We start from the raw sequence: 19,683 nt of genomic DNA, 5'->3' as shown, positions 1-19,683 counted from the left end.
ATATAAACATACTCTTTCCCCCACATTCATTTATTTTTACTTTATGAAATAAAACAAGTATTTCGATAGCATAGTATAATAAAAATATGATTGCCCATAAAATTGCCAACCTATTGTACTCTCTATAGGTAGATATATCAAGAAAAATCAACAGAAACAGGAAAGGATATATGTATGAATATTATATAAGTATGTATATATGTATATTTTCCAAATCGAACATTCTGTCAATCTCTCTAGTCACAAAATCACAGCCAGTCCCTTCATTTTGTAGATGTAGAAAATGAGACCCAAAGAAACAACTGACCTGCCTTAAGTCACACTGGTAGTGAGTGGCCCATGGAGAATCTGAAGCCACAACCCCATTCTCTTTCCACTCCACTCCATTACTTTTATACCTTAAACTGTTTCTTGGGTCTATGGTGTATCCAATTTTCCCTAAATGGGGGTCAGATCCTGTGACTTTAGGAATGTCATTTCATCAGTCTGTTTCCTCATTAATTTTGGGAGGTGGGAGTCCAGATCCAAGATTTCATCTCTGTATGAAACTCTCTGTGGGAACTCCTTCTGCTAATACACATCTCAGATCCTAGGAGCATTGATTTAGAGATGAGGAAATGGAGGCACAGAGAGGTCATGATTTGTCCAGTAAATGTCCAAGGACGGATGTGAACCCAGTTCTGCCTAAATTCAAGCCCAAAGCTCTCTCTCCTACCCTTTGTTGATCATCAGCTCATCAGGTAAGGGGCCCCGTAAGGTGCAGTGACTTGTCCAGGGATATGCAACCTGCCTGTGTCAGAACAGGACTCGAACCCTAGTCTTCTTGACACCTAGGCCAGCTTGATATTCACTTTGCTCTTAGGAAGGAGAAATATTTAATAAATTTAAAATATATATAATAGCACTTGACCTCTCTCAGAGGTAAGTGCAGGGAAAGGGTGCTTTGGAATGATGGACAGTGCCGGAGTCGGGAGGACTGCATTCAGATATTGCTTCAGCCACCAACTCCCTGGGAGACCCTAGATAAGTTATTGCCTCTTTCTTTAAAGCTTGCAAAGAACTTTACAAATATTTTATTCTTACAACAACCCTGAGAGGTAGGTGCTATTATTTTACAGATGAGGAAACGGAGGCAGACAGTGGTTAAGTGACTTGCCCCGGGTCACACAGCTAGGCTGGGTGACTCAGGGCTCCCTCAGAGTAGAATCGGTGTCTCCCCACCTTGGGCCAGGAGCTGGAGAATCCCTCCCAGTTGGGCTGGACGCTCAGCCTCGAATTAGCTTTCTCACTTGGTTTTGTTTTTTTCTCCCAAGGCTTGGGGGAAGAGAACTCAGTCCCAGCACTGTCCAGGAGAGGGCAGCCAGGAGCCGCAGTTCTAGCTGGGTCTGGCCTCATTCGGCAAAACTGTAGGGTGTCAGAAGTCACTCCCCACCAGCCCACACTGTGCCCCTCCCCATAATAGGGAGGGCTCAAGGATGGCTTCTGTCCAGAGGCTGGAGCTGAGAAAAGAATGACGTCTATCTCAACGATCTCTTCTAGTTGTGCAAAGCACTTTTCACTTTAGAAAGCTTCCTCAGAAACTTTATCTAGAGGAGTGCTCTGGGCTCCGGGTGTCAGGCCCGGTCCTCTTGTAGGGGATTCGGGCATCTGCTCCCTGCTGTGTCTGCTCCTCCCCTCCCTTCCCACACACAACTCCAACACCCCCACCACACACACACCCTTTCTGCTGAGATCCAGGCATCTGGCTCTCAAGTCCCAACCCACCCCACCCAGCCCCCACCCTCCCAGGCCTCCAGCCGGTCCCTCCTCTGGTCAGGCCCCTTTTTCTTCTGGTTTGGGGGGTGGGGTTGGGGTCCATCCTATCCCCTCCCTGGAGGCGGTGTCTTTCCTAATGGTCTCTGACCCTCCTTTTCCAGACTAACACCCTCCAACATCCTCCCCCCTCAACTTCTGCCTGATACCAAGTCCCTTTCCCAACCCCCAGGGGAGAAAGGGGCTGGAGGAGGGAGTGAGGGAGAGACGAGGCCCAGAGACAGAGGGAGCCGGGTAAAGGCACAGCGAGGCAAAGGAGAGGCAGAGACAGACAAAGGCACCAGAAAGGGAACAAATCATAGAGAAACAGTCAGAAACAGAGGCAGAGAGCTAGAGTGGGCAGGGAGGGAGGCCGAGGCAGAAGCTGTGAGGGAGACAGGTTGGGCTCCAGAGGCCGCAGGAAAGGTGGGCTGGGAAGGACTAGGTAGGGAGGGGAGTGGAGGACAAGGGACGAGGAGAGCCCACAGGCTGGGGTGCTTTAGGGAAACTTCCAGACAGGCCTGGGCTTCAGGGAGGACGAGAGAAAGCGGTAGACAGAGACCTGGACCAGTCTGGGCCACCGGCCCAGGATTGTGGAGACACCATGAGGGGTCTGGAAGGAGCCAGGCTGCTGCTGCTGCTACTGCTCTTAGGGGGAGCAGGGACAGCCTGGGAACTACACAAGGGGAAGTGCCCCCCAAGTTGTTCCTGTACCAAAGATAGTGCCCTGTGCAACGGCTCCCCCCAAGTGCCTGAAGGCTTCCCCCCTACCCTGCTATCCCTGTGAGTCTGACCAAAGCCAACAGCCCAGCTGGGGGTGTGGCCCCTGGGATTGGGGGCTGGACCCTGCATCCCTGGGGAGGGCAAGGTGCTAGGACCACCAAAAGCCCTGAAAGAATAGTGATAGCTGTCTGGAGCTGGGGGTGAGGGGGTGTAAGCAAGGACTCAAGAAGGGCAGAATGGGAGGGTATAGGGCAGGTACAGGCCAGGACTGTGTAGTCCTTCAGAGATGGGGAATAGATTCCTGGATCTTTAAGTGAGTTGGATGGTTGGGTCTTTACAGTAAAGCTGGGAGCAAAAAAGCCAGATTGGCTGGAGGGCTGAGCCAGGCTACCTCCCCATCCCCTTAGGTCTTTGGTAAGATCTGCAGTGACTCGACTTACCTCTGGCAGCTTCCTGGAGGTCCCCTCCCTGCACCTTCTGTAAGCTGCCTTGGACTCTGGGACAGACAGAAACCAGGCGTGTTGGGAGAGTGGGAAGGAAGGGAGGGGAATAGGGGGGGCTATTAATATGTCTTTGGAGAAGGGCCAAAGTGTGTGGAGGAGGGGGAGCTGGGGTCTAGCAGATTGGAGTGGGAGGGGGGAGGAGGCCAAGGAACACAGAGCCCTCTTCTCCTCAGTCCTGCGCCAGGACCCCCAACCCCAAATTCCTTCAGTCTCTTCACAGCCAACACCTTCTCTGTAATTGAAGACGATGCTTTTGCTGGTCTCTCCTATCTCCGGTATCTGTGAGTGGGCTCTGTGGGATGAGGGGATGGGGTTACTTGGGGGGAAGGAGGAAAGAGATGGAGCTGAGAAGGTGAGGAGGGCTGCATGTGCTCTGGGGGAAAACTGAGAATTGGGGAGGTGATTTTCCAATTATTCCTCCCAGCTCCTTTTACCTTCTAGAGTGGGAGGGTGGGGAGAGAGGGTCTGAGCTAAAGGCTACCCTGGGTCACCACTAACTCTCCATGTGACCCCAGATCACTCAACTTGCCTTTCTATGCTCTAGTTATCCCAAATAGGAAAGTCTCTGGCCACACCTGCCTCATGGGAGGAGGCTTCCTGGATTGGGGAGGGGGGGTGGCTGCTAACTGGTCCCTGAGGCTGGGGTTACTCCAGGAGCCCCTCTCTTCCCCCAGGTTCATTGAGGACAATCACATCAGCTCCATCTCCAAGAATGCCCTCCGGGGGCTGAGATCTCTTACACACCTGTGAGTGTCCCAGTGACCCCCTTCTTGCCAATGGCATCTCCCCTCCCCCAGAAACAACCTGACATGTCCTAATCTGTGACATGGAAATTTCCCTAAATTAATGCCCCAACACCACTCTGGAGTTACTCCCCCGCCAGGGCCCTCTTTGGTTCTTCTTGGCTTTACCAGTTCTTTTACTGCTCTGCATCCCAGGAGTTTGGCCAATAACCACCTACAGACCCTGCCCAAGTTCCTGTTCCGAGGACTGGAGACCCTGAGCCATGTGTGAGCCACAGGGAAGGGGAGGGAAGGAGTAGGTTGAGGGTGGGAACAATGGCCCCCTACTTCCAGGAATGGGGAGAGAAAGGTCCATAGGGAAGTCAGAGGCTGAGGACATGAAAAGAAGAGGGAGAACTGTCCACAAAGAGGGGGCCATGGAAAGAGTCAAAGGGCCAGGGTTCAAATCCCACCTTTCTGCTTACTGCCTGTGTGACCTTGGACAAGTCACTTAACCATAGGATTGGATGGATGTCCTCCTAGGTCCTTCCAAGCTCTGCATCTATGACCCTATAATCCTAGGCTGCCTTGAAGTAGTGACTTCATTCATTACTGGGGGAACATTAAGGAAAAACTGAAAGACTTCTTAGCGACACAGTCCAGCTTGGAATAATTATGATCTGGAGTCCACCCAGGCTAGAGTCAGAGGTTCTGGGTTCAAATCCAGCTTCAAAATTTACTACTTCTGTGATCTTGAGCCAGTCACTTGAGATTTCTGGAACTGTTTGCTCCTCGTGGGATTAATTGGCTTGTCTCCAAAATCTCTTCCAGTTCTAAATTCTATGAACCTGCCAGGGGTGGGAAACCTTCAGCCTTGAGGCCATGTAACTTGCTAGATCCTTAAGTGTGGCCTTGGATCAAAAGGCCACAGGTTCCCCATCCCTGAATCAGAAATGCCAGGCCATCAGGGGTGGAATCCATCAGCTGTGACTTAGAGGAATGGGAGAAATTAGATTTCTCTCATTCTCACCACCAGGGATCTTCGGGGAAACCCGTTCCTCTGTGACTGCCGACTGTTGTGGCTGGTCCTGTGGCTACCCCGAGCGAATGCCAGCGTGGGAGCTGGAGCCTGTGCAGGGCCCACGACATTAGCCAACAGGCAGCTCCAGCACCTGGACCCAGACACCTTCCAGTGCAGGACTGTGGGTATGGCTTTCCAGGGAGTACAAAGTCCATGGGAAGAGACCATGAAAGAAGGAATGGGGCATGTTCATTCAACAGGCATTTACTAAGTAACTAATACATATACCTATTAATGTACACAGTTACTCCTCATCAGAATGGAAGGTCCCTAAAGGCAGGGACATTTCCCCCTATTTTAATCTCGTCTGTTGGCACAGTGCCTGGAATCTAGTGAGCCCTTAAAAAATGCTCCCTAAGGGAGTGCGGAGGCAGGTAGGTGGCTCAGTGGACAGAGAACAGGGCTTGGAGTCATGGAGACCTAAGTTCAAATCAGGCCTCAGATACTCACAAGCTGTGCGACCCTGGGCAAGGTTTGCCTCACTGCACTGGAGAAGGAAATGGCAAAGCACCCTAGTATCTTTGCCAAAAAAACCCTGTATTCAGTAGTGGCATGAAATGGTCCATGGTATGATGAAGAGTCAAACACAACTGAGCAACGAGAACAAGGGGAATGTTATCTTGACCCATAAAGTGCATAAAGAACCAGGCTTGGAGGTGAGAAAACCTGAGTTCAAACTTCACCTCTGCTATATACCGGCTGTGTGACCCTGGGCAAGTCACTTATGCTCTAAGCAACTTTATGCAAACTAATGCCTAGTTTGCAGAATAGATGCCATCTGCAATGATGTGTGGAATTTCCTCAGAATGAGGTCCCTAACCCATTGTTCCCTGCACTCTGGCTGGGGCCACAAAGAAAAAAACCCAACAACTCTGCCCTCAAGAACTTTACACTCTGTGGGGGAAGGGAGACATATGGCTTGGGACTTTCAGGGAACAGAGGCCAAAGGACAGGATAGTTTCTGAAAGGCCCACGGGCTGAGGGACTAGATATCAGCATCCATGAAGGGACTGGGAGTTTTCCGGACAGAGTGCTTATTTAGTTAACCCATTAAGGGTTTACTATGTGTCAGGTATTGTGTTAGACACTGGGGATAGAAGTACAAAGAATGAAACCATCTCTACTCGCAACAAGCTTACACATTCATGGCAGAGATGTGTGCATATAAAATATATGAGGGGCAAATTTAAAGTTAATAAATATATTTGTATATGTATTATAATATTATATACACCTATATATTACTGTAAGGTGTATCATTAAAAACAAGGCAGTTGGATCCTAGTACTTGGGAGGGGAGAAAAGGCCTCATGTAGAAGGTGATACTTGAGCTGTATCTCCTAGGAAGAGAGGGACACTGTAAGACAGAGATAAGAAAGGAGTACGTTCCAGGCCTGGGTAACAGTCAATACAAAGGCACTGAGGTGGGAGATGAAGTATCGGGAGTGAGGAGACCAGGTTGCCTGGTTGGCAGGGTCCAAATGTCCAGTGAGGGTGGGGAGCAGAGGCTGAGGTTCCCTGGTGCCTGAGGAAAAATTTTTTAATTTAATTTCCATTTTATTTTTTCTCAGTTACATGTAAACAAAAAATTTTAACATTAAAAAATTTTTGAGTTCCATATTCTCTCCCTCCCTTCCCTCCCCCCCTCTTTGAGAAGGCAAGCAATTTGATATAAATTATTCCTGTGCTTCCATGCAAAATATTTTCCTATCAGTCATGTTACAAAAGAAAACAAAGGCCACCAAAAAAAGAATAATAAAGTTTTTAAAAAGGCTGCCTCAGTCTGCACTCAGAGTCCATCAGTTGACTCTCCAGGTAAATAGCATTTTTCACCATGAGTCCTTGGTAATTGCCTTCGAACCGCTAAGTCGCTCTCACTTGTCCGTCCTTCAGCACTGTGTACCATGGCCACCTGGTTCTGCTCGTTTTGCTTTGCATCAGTTCATGTAAATCTTCCCAAGTTTTTCTGAAAGCAGAGACTAAGCTGACAACTCCCTTTGCCCTGTTCTAGAATTGTCCTGGTTCCAGACCCTAGGTGAACCGGCCCTTGGCGTGGAAACCTTCTCCTACCTGGGCGAGCAGCACGTGGTCCTGGCCCAGCCCTTTGCCGGCAGATGCATCTTTCTGGTCTGGGATTACATGCTGCAGCGTTTCCGACCTGATGAAGAAATCCCGGGTGAGATCCTGATCCCCCACGCCACCCCTCCGCCCTCTAGACCCTTCCCTTGCCATCCCCTCCCTCCTTCCCTGCCGCAGATTCTGCCCGCCTGCACCCCTTATCCTTCGCAGACGGGGCCCTGCCTCTTGTCCCTTGCCCTGGATCCCCCATCCCCATCCCCAGGTGCCCCCCGTGACGTGCCCTCCTCCCCTCCCCTCCTGCCAGCGCCGTCGGTGGTGGCCTGTAAGCCCCTGGTGCTAGGCTCTCGGCTCTTCGTGCTGGTGGCCCGGCTGTGGGGGGGGACCCAGCTGTGGTCCCGCCCGAGCCGGGGGCTGCGTCTGTCGCCGTCCCAGGCCCTAGCCCCGGAGCTGCTGCTGAAACCCAACGACGCCGAGCTGCTGTGGCTGGACGGGGAGCCGTGCTTCGTGGTGGCCGAGGCATCCAAGGCCGGCCGCACCACCCTGCTGTGCCGCGACGGGCCGGGGCACGGCTTCTACACGCGCCAGAGCCTGCACGCGTGGCACCGAGACACGGACGCTGAGCCCCTGGAGCTGGCCGGGGAGCCACACCTGCTGCTGGCCTCGGCCTCCCAGCGCCCCGTCCTCTACCGCTGGCAGCGCGGCCGCTTCTCGAGGCGCACCGACGTGCCCGAGGCCGAGGACGTCTATGCCACCCGCCACTTCCAGGTGGGCGGAGATGTGCTCGTCTGCCTGACCCGATACCTGGGAGACTCCATGGTGAGGACTCCCAGCCGAGGGCCCCGGGGTGGGGGGCTTCAGCCGGCCAGGTGGCTCACTCACCTCACCTGCCTGGGGGCCTGGCTCTACCCAGAGGGAAAGGGAGCCGCTTTAGACTCAAGGTGGGATCTGGCATCAGGAGGGAAGAGACCCTGGCTCAGTCACAGCCGCTCTGAATCAGTTTCCCCATCTGGAAAATGAGGAGGAATGGCCTGTTTAAGCAATCCAAGCCTCAGTTTCCTCCTCTGTAAAACATGTGGCTTAGATTCCACGGCCTCCAAGGCCCCTTTCAGCTCTTACTTTATGATTTTAATGTCCTTTTCAGATCAAAATTTTAGGATTAAGAGACCTACTCCTAAAACCCCTTGGCACCAAGCCCCCAGATCTGATTCCTTGCTCCTGAAGCCGTTCCAGTACTCCTTACTCTGCACTCATCATCCTCACACTGGTGCCATTTCTGACCCTGCTACACCACCAACCAATCAAGGGGCATTTATTAAGCACTTCCTGTGTGCCAAAGCACTGAGGATAAAAGACAAAAGTCTAAACCCCTTCCTGCCCACAATCCAAGTCTAAATGGGAAATTCATTGTGCTCCCAGGGTAACAATGACAGTTAGCATTTATAAGCACTCTAAGGTTTGCCAATTGCTTCATGTAAATTTTACCATCTGATGCTCACAGCAGTCATGGAAGGATGGTACTTTGGTACCTTCAGATTACAGATGAGAAAATGGAAGCTAAGAGAGGTTAAGTTAGAAGGATGGAAATAAGCATTTATTAAGCACCTACTGTGTGCCAGAGCATTGTGTCAAACACTACAAATATTATCTCATTTTGTCTTCACAACGATCTTGGAAGGTTGATGTCATTACTGTGCCCATTTTACAGTTGAGGAAACTGAAGTAAATGGGTTAAGTGACTCCCTCAAGGTCACCTAGCTAGTGAGCACCTGAGGCAGGATTGGAACTCGGGTCTTCCTGACTCCAAACCCAGTGAGGCAACCATATATAAATAAATACAAAAGAGATACAATGTGATTTGGAGAGGGCACTAGCAGCTGGAGGAACAGCTGAGTCAGTACCATTTAAAAAGATACTGAGATGCAGATAGCGGTAAAGAATGCATTATAGGTCTGGGGGATCACCAGTTAAAAGAGCTGGAGATGGGAGATGAAGGGTTTAAGAATACCAGTGAGGAAGGCCAGATGGACTGGACCTCAGTTTGGATGGAAAAAAGTGATGTGCAAAGTCTAGAATGACAGGTTAGAGCCAACTTGTGAAGCACTTTCTATATTCAACACTGGAATTTGTACTTTATCTAAAGGTAATAAGAAGTCACTCTAGTTTATTAATGCCATTAGACTTGGGCTTTGGGAAGATCAGCTTGATATCAGTGTAAAAGATGGCTTAGAAAGGGGAGAAACTTCAGGCTTTGAACAGGGGGAGTGCCCTCAGCAGCAGAAGTGACACTTGGATGGATGGAGGGCTGTGGAAAGGGGGTGAGGAGGTGGGAGGAAGATCAGTTCAGGTTTAGGCATTTATCTAGGGTCCCACCCATTACTTGGTTGAGTTGGGGGAGGGGTGGAGTGTTGAAGACAGGCCCATTGGGAGGACAAGTCATCCTTGACCACAGGAAGCTCGGGTTTGCTGGGAAGGCTGGACTTTGGCATGCAAAACACAAGAAAATGATCTAGGACTTCACCATATGATGTGAACCGAAGGCTCTCGGAGGAAGGAAAGGGGCCTTGGGGCTGAAGGAAAGAGCATCCAGGAGCAGATGGGAAATGAGGCAACCCTGACACCAAGTGGTTTGATAGCACAAGCCAAGGCTTGAGGGTAGGAACAGGTTTGGGGGATGAAAAGAGACTAGTTTGGATGGAAGAGGGGAATTTGTAGGAGAAAGAGTTGGAGAGGAAGTCAGGGGCAGATGGAGGAGGCTTCCCATCGATGGAGCTTGGTCTGCATCCTATAGCTGAGACAGGGTCATACAGCAGAGAGCCCAGCCTATGGAGCCTATGGAGGCTGAAATCCTGACTGTTCCATAGGTGATGGACATCTCACCTCCTACTCCTCACTTTCCCCCTCTGCAAAATGAGGTGGTTGGACCTTTCGGCTCTACTTCTAATATGCTTTAGTCCTTCAACCCTTTTTGAAAGAGCCTCAGTGGACTCATCTATAAAATGAGGGATAATTATATCTATGATTTCCTATGGTTATCTTAAGTTCTTGAGCAAAGTGATGATGGATCCAGGAAGATGACCAGAGAGGCTGATAAAGTATGAATGGGAAATAGAGAATAGAGGCAGGGAGACTAGTTAGGAGGCTGTTATAATAATTTGGGCAAGAGGGGCAGCTAGATGGTGCCACAATGCATAGAGCACCAGCCCTGGAGTCAAGAGGATACGATATGGAGTCAAGGCAAATCTGGCCTTGGACACTTACTAGCTGTGTGATCCTGGGCAGGTTACTTGACCATGATTGTCTCTTAAAAAACAAACCAAAAAAAAAAAAAAATTCCAGACAAGAGGGGTTGATGGCCTGAAAATCCGACCTCTGACACTTACTCGATGTGGACCCTGGGCAAAGGAACCCATGGAAGAGACATTTCAGAGGAAGGATGGACAGGACTTGGCCCAGGGGAAGCTCCTGAAGGACTGTTTTTTTTGTTTTGTCTTTGTATCTCTACTGTCTGGCAGTCAAAAATCAATCTATGCTTGTTTATTTATTAAGCATTGCCTATGTGTCCATACTCTCTGTGGATACAAAGAAAAAGTGAAAATGTTCTCTGCCCTCAAGGAGCTTATATTGAACACATACATACATAGGCATATACAAGATATGAACAGGGTAAGTACAAGGTACACTTGGAAGGAAAGGATTAGTACCTGGGAGGCCCAGGAAAGGCCTCCTACAGGATAATTTGGGAGCTAAGTCTTAAAGGAAGCTGAACCATCTAAGCATAGGAGGATTCCCTAGATTAGAACCTTGGAATGCCACAAAATCCCGCCCCCACACTTCTACTCCCAGGGAGGCTACCAGGCCTCGGCCTCTCAACCCTGAACTCCATTTTTTGCAGGTGATGCGCTGGGATGGTTCCATGTTCCGGCTGCTGCAGGCACTACCATCCCGTGGTTCCCTCATTTTCCAGCCCTTGCTCATTGCTGGGGACCAGCTAGTCCTGCTGGGGAGCGACTTCACCTATAGCCTGGTCTTCCGATATGAGCCAGACACAGGGCTCCTGAAGCTTCTGCAGGAGCTCGGGCCTCCAGTGCCCTCGGCACCCCGAGCCTTCTCCTTCATTTCAGTAGCCAGCCGAAGGTTTCTCTTCACCGCCAACTTCAAGGGCCCCACCCAAGTCTACCAGCATCTCATCCAGGACCTCAGTGCCTGACCAGAAAGGGATGGAGGTCTCCTCTCCTTGGCCCATGTGCCCAGTGAGGTTGGAAACTCTTAGGACTGACAAGTGGCACCTCCACAAGGAAAGAGCCTGAGCCTGGGAAGTCAGGAGACTTAGGATGGCTCGACCACATCTAATGTACTGAGTGAGTTCATTCACTTGTTCTGATCCAAGTTTCCTTTCTTGAGAAAAACAAGGGGTTGAACTAAATGGCCTTTAAGGACCCCCCCTTCCAGTTCTAGAATTCTGTGAGTTTTTGAAAGTTGGGTGAGGATGGGGCTGAAGAGGTATTCATTGGAGTTCTTGTGGCATGATGGAGAACACCATGTTTGAAGAAGTCTTGGGTTTCAATCTTTGCTCTGTTATGCACATCCTGTTTCTTAATGTATAAAATGGGTAGATGGTGGCAGGAAGTTGGACTGGATAATTTCTAAAGATCCTTACTGCTTTAACTCCTGTGACCCAGAAATCTATTGGGACCATCCCACAGAAGAATCTCAGATAGTGAGCCCATGGCCCAGAAATGCCCCTGACCCTCTGGCCACTGAGGGGACTTGACCTCTTGAGAAACCACATTTTGAGTCCGTAGCATCCCAATCGGCTGAAAGCTGCCGCTGACAATGATGGCAACTGGGTAGAGAGACACCAGGAGCCAGAGGAATGGCAGTGACAGACCAATGTGGCCAACTCTGGGCTTGGAACTAGGAGAGTTGGGTTTGAATCCTGTTCTTGACACTAAATTGTGTGATTCTGGGCACGATATTTAATTGCCCCATGCCTCAGTTTCCAGATATGTAAAATGAGGATTATCCCACTCATGCCCCTACCTCACAGGGGTGTTGTGAGGAAAGTGCTTTGTAAATCTTCAAGCACAGGAACCTGAGTGGTTATTTTTATATGTGGGAAGGCTAGGGGCAGAAGAGAGGAAGCTGGGGTAGAAGCCCAGAAATGTTCCTTAGGCTTGAGTTGAGGGATGGCTGATGTGAGGGTTTCTAGGATTTTTTGCTGTGAGGGAACACTGGTGGTTTATGGATGAGAGGAGAAAAGAAAGAGGGGTGTTGTGTGTGGATAAGGAGTGATGGGGGAAGGGATAGAGAAACACATTGGGAAAGAGGGGATATGATGTTTTCACATGTAGGGGAAGAGAAAGTTGTGCATGAGGAGGCAGTTGAGATCAGGTAACAGAAGTGGGGGGAGATGGAGTGAGAATGGGTGAAGGGGAAAGAGGGTGTTAAGTGTGTAGGAGTGAGGGGAGGAGGGTGCTGGGTAGAAAGTAGAGGGGAGGGAAGGAGCTGTTACATGGGATGGGAAATGTTTTGTATAAGAGCTGCATCATGGGAAGGGCTGAGAGGGATGCTGGAGGTTTATGTGTGGGATGGGGGAGAAGTGTCATATGGAAAGGGGTAGGAAGAGGAGGAGAGAAGGGTATCATGGGCAGGGGCCATGGGAGTGGGTATTCTGTGTATGCTTGGAGATCTAGAAGCTCCGTTCTCACTTTAGGCTTATTCTGCCTTCTCCCCTCCCCCAATCCCTTCTACTACTAATCCTTGATCACTACTCTCAGGGATGTCAAAGGTCTCCTAGCAGGTTATCCTCCCAACCACGCCCTCCATGAATGCTCCTGTGGAGGTCTGAGCCAGGAGCAGGGTAGGGTGCATAGAAAGGATGGGCTTCGTTTTGGCTGAGGGATTACCCAGGTCCAAAAGGGCTTGTGTTGTAGCAGCTGGTAACTTCAGATACCCAGTCTTAAGGGGAAGCAACCCAGGAGAAGCAGGATGAGGGTGGCCAAGGTCTGGCACAGGGGGTCCTCCCACCCACTCTAAAGGGTGGGGAGCCCTTCCTGGGAGGGGATGTCCTTGGGGCCCTAAGGAGGGTGTCCTCAGGTTTGAGGAGACCAAGAGAAGGTATCCTTGGGGTCTTTGAGGACCCAAGGATGGTGTCCTAAAGTAGAGGGGATCCTTGGGTCTTTGGGACCCTGGGGATGGTATCCTACAGTAGAGGAAATCCTAGGGTATTTTGGGTGCCAGGAGTGTTATTCTAGGATCTTTGATGCCTAGAGTAAGCTATCCTGCAATGGAGGGTATGCTAGGATCTATGAGACTCCCAGGGAAGATTTTCTGAGGTCTTTGGGACCCTTGGAAAGGTACCTTGAGGTTTTTAAGGCCTAAGAGCAGGTGTTTTAGAGGTATTTGAGACTTCAGGGGAGGGTATGCTGGATCTTTGGGGTCCTGGGGGAAGACATGGTAGGATTTGGAAGGCTCCCGGGGAATAAATGTTAAGGTTTGGGGTAGTGTATATTGAGGGTCTTTGGGGTCAGACCTGAGTTCCTGTGATGGTTGGGTCTTAGCTTTCTTTACTGGGTTGTTGTAGGACATTTAGAGTTCAATGCAAGCTTACACCGATGTGCACTGGCCAACCAGGGCCCAGAATGGACTCGACCTTTATAAACTTGGTGGTATTGGGGTTTTCAAATCACTCTTTTTAGGGACTGTCATAGAAAGCAGAAATCGAACACCATCTTCCCAACAAAGGAATTTAAGAGAAAAGGAGTTTATGTGAACCTGAGCAAAAAGGGTTGTCCCACAACCTGAGCTTCATCCCTTTCTACCCCCATTCACTCTGTTCTCCCTCTCACCAACCACTTCTAGGACATCTTGAGGTGAAGATCCTGGAATGGCTTACTTGAAAAATAAATGTAAAATAAAAAGCCATCTTCTACCTGGGGAACCCTCTTCCATCTGGGCACCCAGAGAGATGATGGGTCGGCATTGACTGAAAGGTGGTGGGCAGAAGGGCAAAGATGTGGGTAATGTATGGGGGAAGTCAGGGAAAGAAGGAACTCATCTTTCCCTAGGGAAGAAAGAAGAGGTTTGCAGGGTCTGGGGAGATTGGTGCCAACTCAGCACTTATTGGCCGGGCCTAGAAGGGTGAGGAGGAGAGAAGAGAAAGATTAGATCTTCTGGTTTCTGAATTCATTATTTCACTTTTCCTTCTTTCTTTCCATATACATATATCCTTTCCTCACTCCAGACAAACCCTGCTATACTGGAAATATACATCCTAGCTGGTGGGATTTCTTCTGCCCTGGGGTAATAGAGAAGGAGACAGGGGTGGGGACAGGGAAGCAAATCAGACATAGATTCAGCCCCACCCTGCTTCTTTCCAATCCCCTTAGGTCAGTACCCCCCAAATCACCGATTTTGAAAGTTGTAAGAAATCCAGGTGACCCTCTGAATCCAACCCATACCTCAAAAGTATCCTCTTTCTGGCCCATCAACCCCCCATTAAATAATGCTAAGGGTTAGAAGCATTGGGAATTTGGGGGTCCCTTGTGCCATCATTTCCCAACAAAAGGGGAACCTCCTTTGAACTCTTCATTACAGTCAATATTTCCATGAAGAGGGAATTTAAGAGGATGGGACTGAGGAGTCAGCAGGATTGGGGCTCCTAACAGGACCACAGACCCAACAGGTAGAAGGATTGGGGCTCCATCTTTCTTACGTGTGCTTCTGGTTGAATTTACATTTGCATTTGCTACCTGTGTGAAAAAAAGTGGAAGAAGGTGAAGGGACATCACCCAAGGGAGGGTCACTGCCCCCTCGGTTTCCCAGATCCTCTCTCCTCATTAATTCCCCAGACTCACTCATGAGAACGATGATGCCCAGGGCACACAGGATCCCGGCACAGATTAGACCACCCACATGTAGGCTATGCCAGTCTATGGGAGAGAAGCAGAGATGATTGACTTCCTGAAACCTCCCTCCACTTCTGCAGAGGTCTGCTCACATTCTTTGATTAAAAAGCTCAGAAGGAGGGGCTACTCAGCTCAGCTGGTGACATATCCCTTTATATTTGATGACATCAATATTCTTTCTCGCTTCTTCTGGACTGTAAGCTCCCTCAAGGCAGGCATTGTCCTTCCCCAGCCCACCGCTACATTCTCTCTTTCACCTCTCCTCTAGATTGCATTATGCCAAGCAACTTCCATCCCCTTCACCCCAAGACCTTGAGAAGGCAAAACCAAGGATGCTCTTACCGTAATAGAAAGGGCTGTTTTTATCTGAAGGAAAAAAGAGACAATGAGAACGTTATCAGAAGGGAGAGTGCCTGCAACCTCAAAGAAGCTTGGGGATTAGGGGCAGGTGGGTAGCACAGTAAACAGAGCCCTGACTCTGGAGTCAGGAGGACCTAAGTTCAAAGCCAGCCTCAGACACTTATTAGCTATGTAATTCTGGCCAAGTCACTTGACCCCACTTGCCTCCCTCCCCCAAAAAAGAAGCTTGGGAGTAACTCACCAGCTGGGTCATTGGCTTCCAGGGCAGGCAGAACTGAGAAAGAGAAAAAGCAGAGGGAGAGTGGAGTGTTGGCAACCCAAGACTGGTTAACCCTTGCCTTTTGGTGGTTGGCTCTGGGCACAGGCAGATATCTGCCTGCTGTATCCTTCAGTAGGGGTGACTCCTCAGACTGCTGGTGGAGGGTGGCAAAGGCATGCCTCCAAATGGGAGATCACACAAACCCTCAAGTGTTCAACAGCATTTATTCACCTCATTCTCCTCGTGGTGAGGAAAAAAGAAGGAAATGAGCTTCCCCATCTCGTTTGAGGTTCCTACTAAAGGTATTTACACCTGCCCTTTAGTGCCTTCCTTAGCCATGTCTCACAAGGCACCCATGTAACTGTCTCCCAGTACTTCAGCATCTCTTCTCTTAGGGACTCTGGATTTCCAATCTCATTCCAGCTGCTGCTACTGACTCCAGCATCTTAGATGCCCTTCCTCAATACTATTGACTATTTCTGGCCTCTGATTGGGGAAGGCAGGTGTTTGAGCTGCCTTTTTGCCCCCTCTAGGAACACAGACCCCTAGTGGCCCTGGCCTCTTCAGAACGTACTTTTTATTGGCCTCTTAGTAGAAAAGCAGGGGCAGTTAGGTGGTGCAGTGGATAGAGCACTAGTGCAGGAATCAGGAAGACCTGACTTCAAATCTCACCTCAGACACTTGACACTCACTAGCTGTGTGACCTTGGGCAATTAAACCCAATTGCCTCCTCCTGGGTCATCTCCAGTCATCCTGATGAATATCTGGTCACTGGATTCAGATGGCTCTGGAGGAGAAGTGAGGCTGGTAACGTTCACAGCCCTTACTCACTCAAAACAAAGTTAAGTGCAAGTCATGTCATCACATCTCTGATGGCATGGTCTTCTTTGGCAACGGACAAACACACAGTAGAAAAGCAATGACCCTATCTACAATGGTTTCTGGAATGCTGCTCAGTTTGGGTTAAGGGAAATGTAAGAGGATCAGAGGCAGTATCTTTGGGCTCAAGTGAGGGAGAAGTCCAGGAAAAGGAACAGTCTTTCAGTCTGAAAACTGGCACTGACCTGCCATCATCAGTAGAATGCCCACTGTTGTCCCAAGCATCTTGGAGGTGAATAAGTTGGACCCTGTTGGGAAAAACCTCAATGGAACACATGCTTCTCCTTCCTATTCCCTCTGCCCTCCCCCACCCCCAGCTCAGCAACTTCAAACACATGTACACATGGGAGCAACACAGGGACGAAAGTCTTTCTGTTGAACCCAGGGCAGGAGATAAGAAGGAAGAAAGCAGATAAGAAGCAGAGAAGGAGAGGGGCAGATAAGGGAGCTGGGGGAGGGCAGATGCTGACTAAATTTCTCCAAGGAGGAAATAGGAGCACTCTGCTTCGTCTGCAGGAGGGGTGGTGAATGGGGCCATGGAGGAGTCTGAGCTAGTTTTGGGGTAGGGGCAAAAGGGAGGAGCCCAGGCCCAGGTGGCAGGATGCCTGTATTTGGAACTGGCTGAGGTTTCCTTGCTGGCAATCTCTCCCACAGACAGCTCGGAGCCTGAATGGCCCATCCCTTCTTTGGGCTGGGGTCCAGAGCCTGGGGCTGGCCTGGCATATCTGGCTGTTCTTGGGGGAGAGGGAGGAGGTCGTGACTGTGGTTGGTTGTGGGTGGGCAACAGAGCAGACAGGACAGCTAAGCCCCAGGGGGCCAGAGGCTGCTGCCAGAGCTGAGAAGAAGTCGTTGCAACTCAAGAGAATTATATGAATTCCTCCAACCTGGCTTCACCCCTCTTATTTTGTGCCCTTGGATCCTCCTCCCCACCTTCTGTGCTCCAGACCACTTCTACTCTATACAGTGACTCAAAGCCCATCTGCCTTTGGGAAACCTCCCTACAGTCTCTTTCTGGGGTTAGTATGGGCTTGTGGTATTTCTTCAATCCCTTTCCCCTTTTATAATGATGTCCTCACTGATCTTTGGGGCTGAAAGGCAATGTTCTAGTTAGTGTTGACTCATGGGATCTCCATGTTACTACTAAAGTCCCTGCCTCCCAGGAATATTTGTCATGCCCCATTAATGCCACCTCCCTGGGTTATGGCCATTAGATTGTGGTCACTGCCTGAGGCTGGCTGGTACTGCAGGGGACCTCTTTACCTTGAGCCCCTCTCTTCCTCCAGGTGGCTGTGAACCACATCCTCCATTACATGCATTACTACTGCCAGAAGGTCATGTTAATATTCTGCATTCACTTTGGTTACCCTGCAGAAAACACTGAAGCGAATTCTTCCTTTATTTTCTGTTAGTCCACGTTATTCTGGTATCTTTGGTCATAGTTCTGCCTTTCCTATTATTTCAGGTTACTGTGATACACTTCATTACTTTTTGTTAATACTGTGGTTTCCTTGTGACTTTGATATACTATCCTGTTCCTATTTATGTTATAGTACCGCATTCCATCCTGGTTTCTGCGCCCAAACCTAGTCTGTGACTTAAGCTCTCCAGACTACAGTACTCTTTGCCTCAGTAGCTATACTTATAACTAGGTTTCCTTCATTTAGTGGGCACATTGCTACCATTTCATTCTAAAATGGTTCATCCCAACCCCTTCTTTGTTCTTCCAACAGACTGAGTAGCGGCTCCCCCAACCCTTCTCCATTATGATCGCCATCATGCATTGGGTGCCCTGCGTTACTCAAAGGGACCAGCAGACTGACTTTCCTGCCACCTGGGCTCTTCCTCTTTATTCCTTCTGTATCCCAATGCTGCTTTATGGCAGAACCCTGCTGTTTCCTTCATTACTTTTCTCCAGTACTTTAAAATCCCAAAATGCTACCTGTCCCCAAGCTCTGAGGGCTTTGATTCCCAAGCAAAATCTCTCTTCTCCAGCTCCATTCAACCAACTGTGACTTACACAGAGACAGCCCTTCCCCAAAGCCCAGGAACAAGGGAAGGCCCTGGGTAGAAGAAGCCAGAGGAGGAGGAAAGTGTCAGGGGAGAGGTACACACAAAAAGATAACAGGCATAGGAGGGTGGAAAGTTGAAGGTGGGGGAGGCAGAGCCAAGGCTGAGGGGACACGATTAATAAATGGAGTTAGAGTAGGGGGCTCTTGATGCTCACCTGGACTGCAGGACAGAGCTGGGAAGTAGAAGGAACCGCTGCTAGTGAAGCTAGGCCTGCCCCAGCCTCTTTATACAGAACAGACACACCCTGGGCAAAACCAGGCAGGTAGGGAACAGGTCTGACTCCCTGGGGCTCTAGCAGAGCTCCCCACCCCCGCCCCACTTGCTCTTAAAGGGGCAGTCTGGCTTCTCTTCTCAGAAGGCCCAATCTGCCTACCTTGACCCCATTCAGCCTCTAGGCCCTGACAGAACCAGAGCCTAAAGTTAGTTTATATACATATGTATACACATGAGGAGAGGACCAAGGCTCCTCTTCTTGGAGTTGTGGGGAATCCTTTCAGAGACCTTTAACCTTCTTTGTCTACCTAAAGCCCAGCTGAAATGGGCCAACAATAAGGAGGCTTCATAAACACACCCTTGAGGAAAGACCTTTGGAGCTGTTTTGAAAGACCCAGCTATCTGTAAAATCATCAGGAATGGGATGGGGAAGATATAAAAGCAGATCCTTTGGATTAGGGCCTGCAAGCCCACCCAACCATTCACCAGCAGAGCAGGAGAGATAAAGAAGCCAACGCACTCTCCTCCTCCCCCCCTTTCCCCAATAAATATTTTGAATTGCTGAGACAGGCTTCCTGGGCCCTGGCAGGAGGGTGCGAACCGCAAGGTGGAGCGGTTGGCAGATGATGGATTATCTGGGACCTGGGAGTGGCCTGGGCTGGGTAGATTAAGGGCAACACTATGCACATAGTGTGGAATTAATGCTTACTGACTGACTGATCAACCACTTGTGGACTGAAGTTCTGTTCCCTCTCATTTCTTTTCCCTGCCCATAAGATTTATTCGCCCTCCTCCTAACATTCCTCCAGACAGGGGTCCATATGGAGCCCAGGATGGCCCTGGCCTTTCCATTTGGGGTAACCACTGCCCCAAGCTGCTCCTTCCCCACAGAGAGAGCTTTGTTTGGGGGCTGGACTGGGAACAAGGGGCTATTGAAAGGCTGGCAAAGGATTGGGGTCATAGGGAGGGGGCAGGGGCTGGCAAAGGAGACGCTTCTGTTCCTGTTCTGGTCACCATCTGGAGCTTGGGTGCCCCCACTCTGCCTCCTGGGGAGGAGCCAAGAGGACCACAGGCAGAGAAGAGCCAGGCAAAAGGA

The 19,683-nt window shown here is 49.9% G+C and overlaps 2 protein-coding genes across 2 annotated transcripts; one reads left to right on the top strand and one right to left on the bottom strand.

The window, feature by feature from the left end:
- The first annotated feature begins 1,779 nt into the window (after nucleotides 1–1,779).
- Nucleotides 1,780–11,990, top strand: LGI4 (leucine rich repeat LGI family member 4). The gene is made up of 9 exons (XM_072616301.1): nucleotides 1,780–2,574; nucleotides 2,922–2,993; nucleotides 3,227–3,298; nucleotides 3,692–3,763; nucleotides 3,956–4,027; nucleotides 4,776–4,945; nucleotides 6,832–6,996; nucleotides 7,204–7,715; nucleotides 10,792–11,990. The coding sequence occupies exons 1-9, from the start codon at nucleotides 2,396–2,398 to the stop codon at nucleotides 11,104–11,106; spliced, it is 1,629 nt and encodes a 542-aa protein (XP_072472402.1). The 5' UTR covers nucleotides 1,780–2,395; the 3' UTR covers nucleotides 11,107–11,990.
- A 1,656-nt stretch (nucleotides 11,991–13,646) lies between these two features.
- Nucleotides 13,647–18,644, bottom strand: LOC140508445 (FXYD domain-containing ion transport regulator 3-like). Its single transcript, XM_072616382.1, has 8 exons — nucleotides 18,529–18,644; nucleotides 17,565–17,681; nucleotides 16,490–16,552; nucleotides 15,408–15,440; nucleotides 15,149–15,172; nucleotides 14,756–14,830; nucleotides 14,614–14,650; nucleotides 13,647–14,031 (listed from the first exon to the last, which is right to left on the bottom strand). Exons 2-8 carry the CDS (start codon nucleotides 17,602–17,604, stop codon nucleotides 14,019–14,021), a joined length of 285 nt encoding a protein of 94 aa, XP_072472483.1. The 5' UTR covers nucleotides 17,605–17,681; nucleotides 18,529–18,644; the 3' UTR covers nucleotides 13,647–14,018.
- Nucleotides 18,645–19,683: the final 1,039 nt, after the last annotated feature.

The sequence above is a fragment of the Notamacropus eugenii genome, chromosome 5 (assembly GCF_028372415.1).
Source record: "Notamacropus eugenii isolate mMacEug1 chromosome 5, mMacEug1.pri_v2, whole genome shotgun sequence".
NCBI classification, from domain to species: Eukaryota; Metazoa; Chordata; class Mammalia; order Diprotodontia; family Macropodidae; genus Notamacropus; species Notamacropus eugenii.
The sequence above is the reverse complement of the archived record's forward strand: the minus strand, read 5'-3'. Positions and strand labels throughout refer to the sequence as shown.

What these genes read in the sequence shown, in the direction of transcription:
- LGI4 (XM_072616301.1), top strand. Translation starts at nt 2,396, where the DNA reads ATGAGGGGTCTGGAAGGAGCCAGGCTGCTGCTGCTGCTACTGCTCTTA. An exon ending in CCCCCTACCCTGCTATCCCT is followed by an intron (nt 2,575 to 2,921) that starts GTGAGTCTGACC and finishes CCATCCCCTTAG; the next exon opens with GTCTTTGGTAAGATCTGCAG. An exon ending in GTCCCCTCCCTGCACCTTCT is followed by an intron (nt 2,994 to 3,226) that starts GTAAGCTGCCTT and finishes AAATTCCTTCAG; the next exon opens with TCTCTTCACAGCCAACACCT.
- LOC140508445 (XM_072616382.1), bottom strand. Translation starts at nt 17,604, where the DNA reads ATGTGGTTCACAGCCACCTGGAGGAAGAGAGGGGCTCAAG. An exon ending in GGAAGCCAATGACCCAGCTG is followed by an intron (nt 15,173 to 15,407) that starts GTGAGTTACTCC and finishes TTTTTCCTTCAG; the next exon opens with ATAAAAACAGCCCTTTCTAT. An exon ending in AAACAGCCCTTTCTATTACG is followed by an intron (nt 14,831 to 15,148) that starts GTAAGAGCATCC and finishes TCTCTCCCATAG; the next exon opens with ACTGGCATAGCCTACATGTG.